This window comes from Drosophila elegans, unplaced genomic scaffold (assembly GCF_018152505.1).
Source record: "Drosophila elegans isolate 14027-0461.03 unplaced genomic scaffold, ASM1815250v1 contig_149, whole genome shotgun sequence".
NCBI classification, from domain to species: Eukaryota; Metazoa; Arthropoda; class Insecta; order Diptera; family Drosophilidae; genus Drosophila; species Drosophila elegans.
The window spans coordinates 14,198,131-14,212,946 of NW_024545513.1; the positions used below are offsets into that span (position 1 = coordinate 14,198,131).

At 37.0% G+C, this 14,816-nt stretch overlaps 2 protein-coding genes across 3 annotated transcripts in view; both read right to left on the reverse strand.

Moving 5' to 3' along the window:
• The window catches only part of LOC108149976 (atypical kinase COQ8B, mitochondrial), a 74,876-nt gene that overhangs the window by 13,308 nt on the left and 46,752 nt on the right, over positions 1 to 14,816 (reverse strand). The window lies entirely within an intron of this gene.
• LOC108149978 lies at positions 4,341 to 14,294 on the reverse strand. The gene is made up of 2 exons (XM_017277899.2): positions 12,236 to 14,294; positions 4,341 to 6,006 (listed from the first exon to the last, which is right to left on the reverse strand). Exon 1 carries the CDS (start codon positions 14,163 to 14,165, stop codon positions 12,570 to 12,572), a length of 1,596 nt encoding a protein of 531 aa, XP_017133388.1. The 5' UTR covers positions 14,166 to 14,294; the 3' UTR covers positions 4,341 to 6,006; positions 12,236 to 12,569.

Genomic DNA, 14,816 nt, shown 5'->3' on the forward strand with positions numbered 1-14,816 from the left:
GTAGAGGGTGAAAAAAAAATAGGGATAAATGCGGCAAATGGAGGCGAATGAAGAGGCGCATAACGAGGCAGGAGATGAACAGCAGTTGCAGCCATAAAAAGGCAACCCGCCATGTTGTAACAGTTGTAAGCTGACAATGACAACGACAGAGACGGCTATAGCCGGCCAGAAGAATAACGAGAGAGAGACGGAAACAGAGAATCGGAAAGAGACAGCTACAAAGAAAGCGACGTAGACGAAGCACGCACAACAACAATAATAAGAACGGCAGGACGAGTTGAAAATGTAATTGAATTTCTGTTGACAGATTTTAACGCACAATATCCTGCAGCAACATTGTCGCAAAAGGCGACAGATAAGCTTGATAAATAAGTTATGAATACGGAAAAAAAATTTCACAAGCGCGTGGAAATTACACGGAGAACGCGAAAAAATATCCAACGGCATGTGCAACGTTCGAAATTCAATAAAGATTCAATGCAATTGGTTGGGGTCAGCATCCATGCTTTATACTTTGTTTGCCATCAATAAATATTGCATACTCCCAGATTCCTTGTGTTGATTGCTAGTTGCCGCTGCTCATTCAATTATGGATGACAAAAGATCGGCAAATGGAAAAAAAAATAGCTGTGGCCCCCGGGCTTTAACCATATTAAGTGGTTTTTAGTGGTTGCGAACCACTTTATTGAAAGGATGCAGCCTTTAATTGAACATAAAACGTGGTCACACAAAATCCTTACCCAGGGGAATTTTTTATTGGCTCGAATTAGTGAAGACTGAGCTACCCAAATTGTGTTATCCGACGTGGTTAATTAAAGTTTTCTGCAAAGCCTTTTTGATTGTAAACACTTTTTTACAATAGATGACAGCATAACATGTAATTAATTTGATTCAGAGCACAGAGATTTTGATATATTATGTTTAATACATTTAAAATAAAATAATTAATTAACTTAGGTCCAGACTAAAAAAAAGTGGTGCAGAAATTTAAATAAGTGTCTCGATGTGCCTTTTCAATTACATTTTAGTTAAAGCACTGATTGTCAAGTATAAAATAAATAAACAAGCGAAAGTTAGCTATCAATAACAACAAAAATCATACAAATTTTTAATAAGGTTTTAGTTAAAGCACTGATTGTCAAGTATTAAATAAATAAATAAACAGGAAAGTAAGCTATCAATAATGACTAAAAACTGTAACATTTCCAGCAATTAAAACATGAAAATTCATTTTTTTAAATGTTTTTTATCTACATAGCACTTGGCGTGTAGTTTTGAGACAAACTTTCAACAACAGCCGCGGATATGTTGGGGGATATGGAAATGACAAAAGTTTCCAGCGGTAGACCTGTTTTTCGCTTCCGATTCCCCTCTCTTGTCTCGTTTTTCCCAGATTTTCCTCCTCTTTTCCAAAGCTCACTCGCTAAAAGTTATGCAATTCAATTATGTCCTTTTGATTGTTTTACAGTTTTTCAGTTCGACAAGAAATGAAAAGTAAAATTAAATGAATACTTTGCGTCTTTGCCATCCTCCATTTAACTTGATGACACACACACACACACACAAACACACACCAAAATACATACTCACTAAAAACGTATACCCAAACACTTGTGCGGTGGAAAAACGATTTTCCATGTACCCAGCGTTTTTCTGTGGACAAGCACACAAGTTTTTATGTTGTCCTGTAATAACAGACATGGAAACTCGTTGACTGACTGGCTGGCTGGATGGCTGGCTGGCCTGATTGACTGATTGATGAACTGACTAACTGAGCTACAGGCAAATTGCGAAAACACTCTTAGTGTGCTTACATGGAAAATCAATTCGCTGCGAGACGTTGAGAGCCCCCAAAAAAAAGGGAGAAAGGCGAGCCACACCAGGCAGCACTAAAAGTATAGTTCGATAGGAACGAAAAGGAGTTCTAGTTGCAGTTGTGCGTGTGCACGATAAAAAAAATCCTTTCATTTTTAGTTAAGCATTGAACTTTTTTGTTTGTTCCAAATATATTAATGGTCCAATCAAATTAAAAAATGCGAGTGTCAAGAGTGTTTTTGTGTCAAAACTCAATCAATTGTTTTCAATCGATCAGGGATGCATTGTATAGGTTGCCAGCTGTTCAAAATAGCAACTCTTTTAACTTAAGGTCTTATTTTGGCCAAGTTACAACAAAAGGACTCCTTAGGATTTTGTTTTTTTTACAAGTCTCTAAAAACTCAAAAAACACCATAAATATCTGTTTTTCTATCACAGTGCTGAGAAGTAATGGTCAAAAGATGGAATAACATACATCGGCGAATTCGTCATTAAATTTCCAATCGAATGGCACTCACAGTTTAAATTTTTCAAATTTTCGAAAAAAATTATGATGTACCCTTATCAAAATTGCGAAAATTGGTCAAAAATTTAATTTCTACAAAAATGTTTTTTTAATTAATTTTGTATGATTAACTAGAATAAGCAAAGATTTTTTCTCAGTGAGAAATATATAACTTGCTTTAAGGCTGGCAAAGAAAAGATGGTGAAAATTCAACGCAGCGTGGGATACCAATCGATTCGCCTTCAATTTTCTTTTGGTGGGAAAACGACACAAACTTTAAATGGGAAAAACGGAGTGGGAAATTGGCGGGGGGCCGGACAAAACTCAGCTGGATGCAAACGACAAACCACTTTGGCCCAAAGAAGCCGCTAATGTGTGTGATGTGCGCCATAACTGTGACACCAACCACAGCGGGTTGTCGGTTAAAATTAACGCAATAATGACGCAAAGAAGCAGAAGAAACTCAAAATAAAATTCCACTCATTTTAATTACAGATTTTATTTTGTTTTTATTTTATTTTTTTGTTCACATCATAACTTAATCAGTGGTTTATTTGAATTTTTTCCAAAAGTTCGCCTCATTTGCATGCCATTGCCAATCTTCAGCTCATTGCATTACACATTCCAATGAATTTATTGCAATGTGATTTAAATTTGATTTTTCAATTATGCTAATAGGAAATAATAAAAAAAAAATGCACTTTTTTCAGCAAAAAATTGGGATTCGTAAAAAACATATGTAATTTACAATAGTATGTAAATATAAATTGGCAGAAACTCGAAACTAGGAAATTAAAAAAAAAAATCGGATTAAACATGTTTGTATAAAAAAATGGAAATTTAAATAAACTAGTCAATACATTTAATGCAATGGGAACTATAACGAACGAAAAAATGCGCTTATAATATAAAAGTTGTAATTTTATTTTTAAAAAATTTACCCAAAATAAATTATTTTAATTTGAATTCTTTTATTTTAATATCCCGACGAAATAAGGCTTTGTCTTTTTGTCATTCAACAGTCACATTATTTTAATTATTTACAAAATACCAAGGATGTGCTAATGGCTTACACTTCATTGGGCTCTGTTGGTGAATTTGCTGCTTTAAAATTGTAAAGATATAAGAGGGGCTGGAAAAACGAAAACTTCGCCGAGGGGTTGGAGAAAAAGAAGACCAAGGCCTTTTTCCATCCCCTTAAAATGTATTTGTGTGTGTGTTTGTGGCACTTGAGTAAGGTCAGTTAAAGCGTCTGGGGAAATGGTTATCCTTATTGCATACTTTGGCAAAAATGTCTTCTTTGCGAGTGTATGTGTGTATAATTCGAGGATACGCGGATACAAGGCAAGTTCTGTATAAAAAGCCTCATATCAGTTGCCTTGGAGGCTCTTGCGATAGTCGTCTTGCTCTCAAAGATAATCCCAAATCATACTTAAATTTGTATTCCTTTTTAAACGCAACAAAGCACTTTTACTAGGAAATAACGTTAGCCAAATTGAAGATTCTTAAGCTGAATTTCGAATGTTAAGTCGTGAATATTGTTAATAATAAATTATTTAAATTTTGAAAGTGATTTAGATTTTTTAGATTGCAAAGATTAAAAACTCACTCATACAACTGCATGGACTTCATATTATGACTAGAATTGAAGCCTTTTCAATGGCTTAAAATGGGGGCAACATTGTTTTGTATTATATGGCTTAACCTATTGTATGTACAAGTTGTGCTGAATTATGTGCAGCTTAAATAACCAACCAGAGGCAAACAATTGAGCCAGTTTCCATGCTTCGAATGCCACAAAACATTCTGTCCCGCATTTGCTCTTTTTATGGAGGCAATTAAAATTCGCTTACTTGCTGAACATTCGCGAGCAGAATACATAAATGAAATCAAGTGGAGAATAAAATATGTACACCAAGCGTTTAAATACACATTTTGCTGTGCTAATAATAAAGGAATTTTCTGTGCTCTTATTAAATTCTGTTCTTTGGCAAAAACAAGATGTGGCTTTTAAAATCTCTGTTTGCTCATAGCGAAGGAGATACCTTTTGAAAGGAGAGAATACAGAACATACAGCAAATATATTTTTTAAATTTACAAAAATCTACCATTGATAATCTATGGCCTGCGTATTACTTTGTGAAAATTTTGCCAGATTTTTATCTCTATACAATTCCAATTTCATGTATACATTTGTCTGCGAGTGTGTGTATGTTTGTGTGGGAGCGGCTTTTATAAGCCACAAAAGAAATGAAAAGGACGTAGGCCTTAAGACCGTTTCAAGTTACTGAATGTGTGCTTCCTTTTTTGCTTCACTTTTGTGTATGTCCGTTTGAATTAATATTACAATGTCCTTAAGGTTTATTTGGCTTGATATTCCTTTTTATCTTTATATTTGCTGCCCCGCCTATCCCAGCTGCTTTTGTCGGTTTCTGATTCTGATTCTGATGCTGACGCTGATGCTGATTCCGATTCCTTTTCGCTTTTGGCTGTTTGATATTTATGCTTTCTTGGCTTCTTGGCTCGCATTGTTGTTATATTCCTTGGCATATTAAAAATTCATACAAATGTAAAACGAAAATCCTCAAGACAATCATAAAAAACAGCAGAGGCAAGCGGACCCGGCAAAGGGTTTCCCATTTTTTGGCTCAATGGGAGTCTTGCGAAAACGCTTGCAAATAAAAATGAAATATAATTTAACTCGCAAATCCACGTGTCCTGCTGTCTCCCTCTGGATTTGTGTGTGTATTCGTGAGTATGTGTGTGGGTATTTGAGTGAACTAAATCAAAGCTGCTGCCGCAGAAAGCTGCTTAAAAAGCGAAGGCCAAGCCGTGCATTCGCTCGGCCCCAAAAAGTAGGCAACGGTTTTTACATGGCGCAACGCACACTGCGTATGCGTGATATTTCGCTGTGCAAAATAATGCTAAAAACCAGCTGCTGGAAATGAAAGGACCTGCTAGCTTCTAGGACATACAGTCCGTATCGAAGTGCACTTCCGAATAAATAATATATAATATATTAAACCGTGCAAAAAATAAGTACTATTCATCCCAGATACTATAAGCTTTAACCTCGCTGCTCTTAAAAAACCAAACAACAAAGTTGTCAATCAATAAAGATAATATTTAAAGCACGATATCATTACAAATAGTAGTGTTATTATATTGCCATTGTCGTCGTTCGAATTCATTTGTAAAACAAGTTCGTTGATGGTATCTTTTAATTATAATTATCTCGACTTATTCGGCAAGCTATTAAATTCACAAATTTTCACATAACAGGCATGAAACGCACTGTACTACCAGTCAGTCGTATGCGTGATTTGGTGAAACAATTTTCGTGCCCACTTCGCGAGGAACGTGCCAAGCGTTTGGCTATTGATCTCTGGCTTTTCCAGCACGCTTTTTTCAGTTCGCTTTCCCTCCGCCGGTTTTTTCTTTCCGTTTGCTTGAGCGGAGCTCATAAAAATTCTAAAAACAATAAACGTCAACTTTTGCATGGCAGCTAATTCGGGGGAAGCTGCCTGCGGGCAGCATAAAGTGGCCTTGCAAGAGAATGTTAGGGGACGTTGATTTTCGGTCTAAATGATAAGCGTCGGATGTTTAACTAGGCTGACACTTCATCCAGCCCTGAGCCCTAAAGATTTCTTCATTTGCTGATATATGTCCTCTTGCACTCTGCTTACCTGTAAAAAAAAAAGAAGAAATAAAGAGAAGAGCTTGATTAGATTGACAATATCAACTGGAAATTATTTAATTATTAATTATTTAATATTAAGGGATAACATTTTTAAATTCAAGTAAATAATTTATCAAACATTTCTGAAAATACTTTGCTTATTTATATTATTTATAAGTTTTTAGCAAAAATGACACTCAGTCTTCGAGATAATTAGTAATAAGAACACATTAAAAACCAGGATAACAATTTAATCTGATGTAAATTTGCATTACTGATCAGAGAGAACGGTATTTACAAACAAATTGCTTTTTTATCAGTTTGAATGTAAAATAACAATGCCTATACATTAATATATATGTAAGTAAAAAGGCCTTTCGAGTGTGAGATAAATCAATTTATAGAGACAATTACGGCAATTATCGTGACAGAAAGAGGGCCAGCGATTGGGTCCGTGGAATAAATAAATCAAAAACATATTGGCAACGTGTGTATCAATTAAGGCGGAAATAAAATCAATTTATTTATTTATTTAGTGACCAATCGCATGCAAAATGCATATGAGGCTATGCGCCTGGATTTGTGTGTTTCATTTATTATTTATTGGTGCCCCAACGTTTTTCCACACCAACTTTCCAACCATTTTCCGTTCCGTAGTCCCTGCATTTGACTGCCCCCAGCACTTTAGTCCTGTTCGGACAGCACCCACACCTAATTAATGCGAGTCCTTGCACCACAACTGCAGGTTTTCCACAGACGAGAAAATGGTTAAAACTGGTGGAAAGCGAGGGCGGTAGCGCGGCAGACGATTATTGGTGAAGGTAACTATTAAATTGATAAGAAAGGCGAGGAAAACCACAAGGGTCAGCTATGATTAAGCGGTGGATTGAGTACTAAATTGGATGAAAAATTGATTCGCAAGGATGGCCAATTTGAAATCGCTTTATTTAGTACGATGTTATCTATGTGATAATTGAAGCTCTATTTGAATTTATTAGGCTTGATGCACACAGCAATTTACATATTTTATGATGTATTAACTCAATTTAATAGCAATATTTGTTTTACTAACATTCTATATATTTAAAACTTTTTTAGCATATTTAATACAAATTAAAAAGCAACTTAAAATAAATTACTTACAATTTATTATGATATGGGGGGTGGGAAAACGAAAGATTTGAAAGCAACGAAACGAAATGTAATTTTTGTTTGTGTCTACGATTAACGGAATCATCGAGCGCTTTCAACTAAATCCCCGTCTATGGGAATCAAATCAGTTTGTATTGTTTGCCATCCATTTTTGTTGCTACGCTCAATTAGATTTGTTAAAGCTTTCAATTTACACACAGTTTTGATGGCCTAGAAAGAGGGAGGGGTGGAGGGTTACCCGAGGGGCGTGGAAATCTGGGAGGTGAAAAGCTGCTGTCTTGGCAAGTCGCCAACATCTTGCAACGCCTGTGCTCGTCTGTACAACATAATTAAGTTTAATTGACAACCGCTGACTGTTTGATTGGCTTCACTTGTTGTTTTTTTTTTGTTATTGCTACTCATTGTTTGTTGTTTTATTTTTATTTTCATTATTGTTATTGTACTTCTCCTTGACTGAGCGACCGCCGCCATTTGTGCCACTTGGCCAAGCTCAACAATGACTACGAGAACCCTGCCCACCCACTCAACTTTATGCCCCTCCCCCCGCCCAATATGTACATCATTTTCGCCCAACATATATTCATCATATTAAGTACAATGTGCAGTTGTTGCTGTGGTCACACGGGGCGTATACTTAATATGATCCACTGAATTGAAATGGTCAGTGGGGGGAAAAACGGAGGAAAGACAGCACTCAATAAATCATTCGAAATGAGCTTTGCTGTACGTTAATCGCACAGACAGACTGCAAACCTTCAGAACAATAAGAATGTTAAGGGGGTTAAAGACCGCAATCAGAACATTATTTTACTTGATGTACATTCAAAACTGTAGAGATATGAACCGAAATTTCCAACCAAATGGCATTTACAGATGATCATATTTATACCCGTTAATTATTTTTGATCAGCTTATGTTAAAGAGCTTATAAATATGTTAATTTTTGACAATTTTCCAAAAGTTGCAACAAAATTATCTCATCAATTGGCATTCACAGCTGAAACCCACTTAAAAATGGCAAAAACTGAACAAAAAATGAATTTTTTCATATTTTGGTCATATTACAATAAAAACAAGAAAGAAAGCAAACTTCGGCAAGCCGAAGTTCATATACCCTTGCAGCTATTGCAAGAATTAAACATTTTTGAAAACATTAAAATTATGATTTACTTTCGTATATGTTTAAAAACATTGAAGCTATGATGATTTGCAGCTCAATTATTTGATAGTTATTTTATATATTTTTATTATTTCTAAGGGAGCTATATGATATAGACGTCCGATTTTGATAAAATTTAAACCATAATTCTGAAATATTTAACCTTTGCTATATGTCGAAGAACTCAACAAAAAATTAAAAAACAGAAAAGTTATAATTTTTTTCATTTATTTTTCCGATTGTTCCTATGAGAGCTATATGATATAGTCGTCCGACTTTGATGAAATTTAAACCGTAAATCGGAAATATTTAACCATTACTAAATGTCGAAGAACTAAACAAAAAATTAAAAAACAGAAAAGTTATAATTTTTTTTCATTTATTTTTCCGATTGTTCCTATGGGAGCTATATGATATAGTCGTCCGACTTTGATGAAATTTAAACCGTAAATCGGAAATATGTAACCATTACTAAATGTCGAAGAACTAAACAAAAAATTGAAAAACAGCAAAGTTATAATTTTTTTTCATTTATTTTTCCGATTGTTCCTATGGGAGCTATATGCTATAGTCGTCCGATTTTGATGAAATTTAAACCGTAAATCGGAAATATTTAACCATTACTAAATGTCGAAGAACTAAATAAAAAATTAAAAAACAGCAAAGTTATAATTTTTTTTCATTTATTTTTCCGATTGTTCCTATGGGAGCTATATGCTATAGTCGTCCGATCCGGCTCGTTCCGACTTATATACTACCTGCAATAGAAAGACAACTTTTGGGAAAGTTTCATGCAGATAGCTTTAAAACTGAGAGACTAGTTTGCATATAAACGGACGGACAGACGGACAGACGGACAGACGGACAGACGGACAGACGGACGGACAGACGGACGGACAGACGGACAGACGGACATGGCTAGATCGACTCGCCTAGTGATGCTGATCAAGAATATATATACTTTATAGGGTCGGAGATGTCTCCTTCACTGCGTTGCAAACTTCTGACTGAAATTATAATACCCTCTGCAAGGGTATAAAAATCTTAAGAAATGTGTAAGGTTTTTATATACAACAAAGCGTATTAATAAAATGTTTGCAGGTAAGCCGTTAAGATCTTTATCTTTCCTTAATTGCGAAATATGTCTCCCTTTGATACATTAGCGTTTAATTAAAACTTTGCCCAAGTATTTTGCCTTTCCCTATTGTATTAAAATGAAAACTTTTAACAGAGTTTGAATCCTTGTGGTCACAGCTAAAAATGTATTCGAAAAGTTAAAACATTCGAGTCCCTTCTCGCCCGATCTCGCACTTGCGTTTAATCAATTAAACTGGATAATCCGGTGATTCCTAATGGAAATCCACTAGATTTGGTGCTCGATATGTGGGACAGCTGCTCTGCTTCCTTTTCGCATTCCCATAACCATTCCCATTCCAATTCCCAAGCGAACCCACACGATTCCGAGGCGAGGCCATGTCTGCTAGTCGCGATGAATCAACCGAACTCGTTGCGCTGACAGACGGAACATTGTTGAATGTGGTGCGCGGAGCAGAGCCGAGCAGAGCAGAAAACTTTGAAATGGATTAAATGACAGAGGGGGGCCGTCGACTTGGGCCAAGCCCACAGTTCAATGGACGATTTTCATTTTGCTTGCGGTAGACAAAAGTTTCTCCTTTATCAAAGTTGCGGCTTAAGGGCGTCGGGGAAGGAATAAGCCAGGGGGCTAAGGGGTAGTTATAGCACCGAACTGCTTAGCATTACCGCTAACGAGAAAAATCAACTGTTAAATTGCTGAAAATGGCACAAAGCGATGCTGAATCACAAGCACGGGGAAAAGCGATACGAAAACGCGAGTGCAATCGAAGTAGAAAATTATAAATAAGAACTTCCGACTAAGAAATAAGAATAAAATAATGAGGATGGCATGGTTTTATACAAAATATGTTATAGCTAAAGTCCTCTAAAATTTATAAAAGTCTTAAGAAAAATAGAATATTTTATAATGATATAAAAATAAAAAATAAATATATTTCCAACAACCTAAATTTTTTCGGGAAAAAATTATGAACTCTTACTAAATCTTAAAAAATGTTATACTTCCAGGACAGAAAATATCTAGAATTTAAATCATTTAAGACTCCCTAGTGCAAACTATTCAAAATTAAGTGTATTTAAGAGGGAGTGGAAAAATGTTCTTAACTCAAACGTCTGCTGTCTGGTATGGCAGTCGTGGGTAAAGTAATATGCCCAAAAACTTTACGAGTGTAATGAGAATAAAAACTTGTCTACAAGTTTCGTGTGGATTTTCATTAGCAGCGGCAATGGCCAAAAACGAAGCAAATGATATCAAAATGAAAACAAACGGACGGCGGTTGGCGGATCAACCTGTTGCCTCGAAAAGTAATCGAAGTTCATTCTTTACTTTTGCTGCGGGTCACGAATAAATTCAGGCATTTAAGGTGCTCACGCGATTTGGCAACAATAACAAAAGGAGACGACGACGTCCACGACAATGATGTGCGGCAAAAAAAAAAAAAAAAACAAAAAAAGAAAAACCCCATTCCACGGGGCGTATGCGTGTTACTGAAACAAAAATGGCTGCTCCGCACACACACACACACACACACATACACAATCACGAACTGATAGCGGAACATGTGTGTGCACTGTATATGTATGCATGTGTGCATGGGCGTGTGTTTGCCATAGCTTCATTATGATGGCGTCGTTAGGTCTATTAAATTTCCCTTTGTTGCATTACCCGACGTCTTTTATATTGTTCTCCACAATTTTAGTTACGTATAAAACAGTCGGCAAGGGTCCTTGAACTTCACGCGAATTGAATTTTCGTGGGTCTATCAGAGAGACAGTCGATCCATAGAGCAGTAGCCATATTAATACACTTCTATTTATATACTTTAAAGTATTTTCTTAAGAAATAATTTCTTTACTTAAATTTTGTCAAAATATACTTTTAAAAGAATATGATTTCTATAAGTTTTCGAAATACATGCACAAACTAACAGGAACCCAGACAAAAATATACCATTATAAATTAACCCCATTTGACTACAGAAAACTTGGAGTAAGCCACACGTTCGCAGTACTATTGAAAACATTAGCACCGCAGAAATCTCCTTGAGGCGCTAGCCACATTGGCTAGTGTTGTGTTGGCCCGTTCTGTTGTCCTTTCGGCCTCTCCTTCTTAACGGCTAATGTGCAAAGTCGCTAAAAACTTGAAAACTCGCGGCAATGCCGTCTAAAATTAATGCGGCATGACCTTTTCAGCAAGCCAAACAACTTCTACAAAAACTTTTGCCAAACGAGAACCAGAACGAACCATCTGAAACAAGAGGTGGTGAAAGTCGGGGGAAGAAAGCGAGGGAGAAAGTGGATAGCTGGTGAACAAATGGGGCACTACCTGAACCTCAACCCAACTCAACCCATTGATCGGACGGAAGATGGCGGAAAGACCTGGTCATGGCCATTTAATGTGCGCATAATTGGTTGTTGCATATTTTATCGCTTAATTGCCGCACATCGGGTGTGGGGATAGTCGTGTTGCGGCTCAGATAGCCACATCATTCACCACCCATTGGAGCATTAGCAAGTATTACCCTTAATTACAGCCCAGTGAGAACAAATTGATGAACTACAGTGTTTTGGGAAATTAAAGGATCTCCGAGATCACTGAGTTCCTCAACACATTTTGTTTTACTTTCCAGCCTAAAAATCTATAAGCAATACAAACAAATAAAATATTTTATATAAATACATTTAATCATATTATCCTAAGCTTTTTGCAAAATATAAAATTCTTCTATTAAAGCTTGATTTTTTTTAGGCAATTAAATTTAAATTTAAAATACAAAGAATATTTATGGTTTTAAAAATATTGTGGCTTTATTTTGAAATATACACTTACCGCGTAACACAGTAATAGAAAAGAATTTGCAAAGGCTTTCCCAAACGACGTTTTTCTTTCCCGTGCAGTCTTTAATCAACATGTTTGTTGTGGGTGGCTTTTGTCGCGAGAAAGTTGCTCCCCCGGATAAGTCAACTTTGTCGTGTGTCTTCCAATCATTTTCCACGCATTTATTTCGCAATTAAATAAACCAAACTATGAACCCATGCAGAGATGCTCAAAATGAATTGAGAAGAAGACAGTACAATAGTTATTTGGCCTAAACCGTGGAGCTAAAGCATTGTAGAGGAAGGGAGCCACTGGCTTGGTGGCCCAATGAGCGCTTGTCTTTCTTCTATCGGATCGAATGCCCTTTTCCTCGTCGGGTGTTAGGTTTAAATCCAACCGAATTAGTAGCTTTCCTCGCAGAACAGTGGTGTTTTGGTCTGTGATCGACCTGCGACAAGATCTCGGTGATCAGCGGTCGATGGTTCTCCACAGTCCGTCGAACCTCCGCCAAACGAGTGCTCACTTGCAGCATGGTTGAAAGTTCTGAGCGGGTACTTTGGGCCATCAGCTCGTTCAAATAGTTCGCAGCGAGGGAGGTCAGGGCGTCGACGCCCAAACAGTGGGCGGCCAGGATGAGTTCCATCAGCTGGCAGAGTTCGCTGCCCAAAAATCGCTCCTCCCACAAACTAAGCCCGAATCCAGATACATTTTTTTTGGCATCCAGATCAGCTCCAGGCTTGGCATCTATAGTTAGATTTTGGTTGCTAATTTTTGTATTTTTGGCTTTGATTGCAAACAAACTGCAGCCAGTATTTTCATTTTCATTTAATTTTTCAACGCTATTATCTTGCTCACAGTTCCCACTAATTGTTACTTTGCCACTTTCGCTTCCGTTCGCCCTTTGCTTATTTTGGCTTTTAGATATATGCATATTTTTACTGTTTGCTTCCTTGCATTCATTTGTTTCATTTTCACACTCACTAGCTTCTTTGGTTTCACTTATAATGTTTTCCAAAGTCCTTACAGTTTTCCCATTTCCGCCATTATTACATACATTACACATTGGATTTTTCATATTTTCTGCAGTTTCAACTGGGCTTGTTTTCTCACTATTATTATAATTTGTGCTTGTATGGCAGCCACTACATCTTTGATCATTCGCAATTTTTCTTTTTTTAATTGTGATCTTATCATTTGTTTTATTTGGTGGTGTGGCATACTTTCGTTTTTTGCTGGAACCGTAATTTTGAGTGTACTCACTGCGATTTTCCCGATTGTTCTTGGCATTTGTATTTCCGTCGCCCTTACTTTCCTTTTCCCATTGACTGGCAATCATTTCGCATTTGCCTATCGTATTGTCGTTGTTGGCACACCTCTTCCCACCTATTGCACTTGCCATCTCCATCTCGCTCTGCTGGTGCATCCAAACGATCACCCGGATCAGCGTCGTCGAGCTAATGGACTGCAATTTGATGGGCTGCTCCACTGTCCTCCGTTGGCGCATCATTTCCGAGTGGCGGTAAATGAGGCGACATGGCACATAGATTATCCGATGATCGTTGCACAGGAAGCGCAGGAATTTGATATCCGTTTGCCGTATTTTGCCCCCCACCAAATCCAGCAACGTTCGCAGGGAAATCAGGTCGTTGTCCTTACCCTCGCTGATGCCAGCATCATTATCATTAGAATTATCATTACCATTAGCATTATCATTATCACCAACTTCCTTCCGAGGTACTAACTGTTGCTTCTTCAATGCACCAACTTTGGGTTTCGTTTCCAATGAGGCACTGGCCACCGTTGGCGAGCAACTGTGTGCCAACTGGATGCGACGAATTGAGGTGCGATTTCCGCGCACCGCCATATGAGCACACGGATCAGGAAGCGACGTCAGCGAGAGCTTGACCCGCTGCGGAATCGTCGATTTGCGGATTAAGGACATGTTATCCAGGTGGCGGATACGGTTCCCCTATATTTTCCACGTATTTTCTCTGTTTTCCTCTGGGACTTAAAATTGGGCTCGGTATCGGATTGTCAGTGTGAGTGTGTCTGCCGATGAATGCTTTTCCTGTGACTGCTCGATCAAATAAAATTACAAACTATTGCCAAGTTATTATTATTCTGAGGCAACAGTGCGTATGAGTGATATAGAGACAAAAATAATATAATTTTTTTCTAAAATGATTAAATTTTATTTGTTTTGATTTGGCACAAGAAATGTCTTATTTTAAATGGAAAAAATACCATTCTTCGAAATATACTTTTTTAAGTGCTCCATAGCAGTTACTCAATTGAAACGTGTTTAAAAAGAGTACCAATTGCCCTTAGCTGCGCAAAGTTGAATAAATACGATTTTCTGCTAAATAAGGATGGCCTAAATCATGTGATCACCATTGATTGAATAAGTATGGGAACTAGGCAGAAAAACCTTTCGAGCAAATACTTAAACGAAATATCTGAATAAACAGATGTACCCCTTGTCCATTTTGAGACTGCTTTGCAGGGGTTTTTGAAAAAGAACATCGTTTGACCCAAATTAAATGCAAACGTTTATTAGTGTTTTGTGGGTGTGTGTTTGAGCAGCACATTAAAA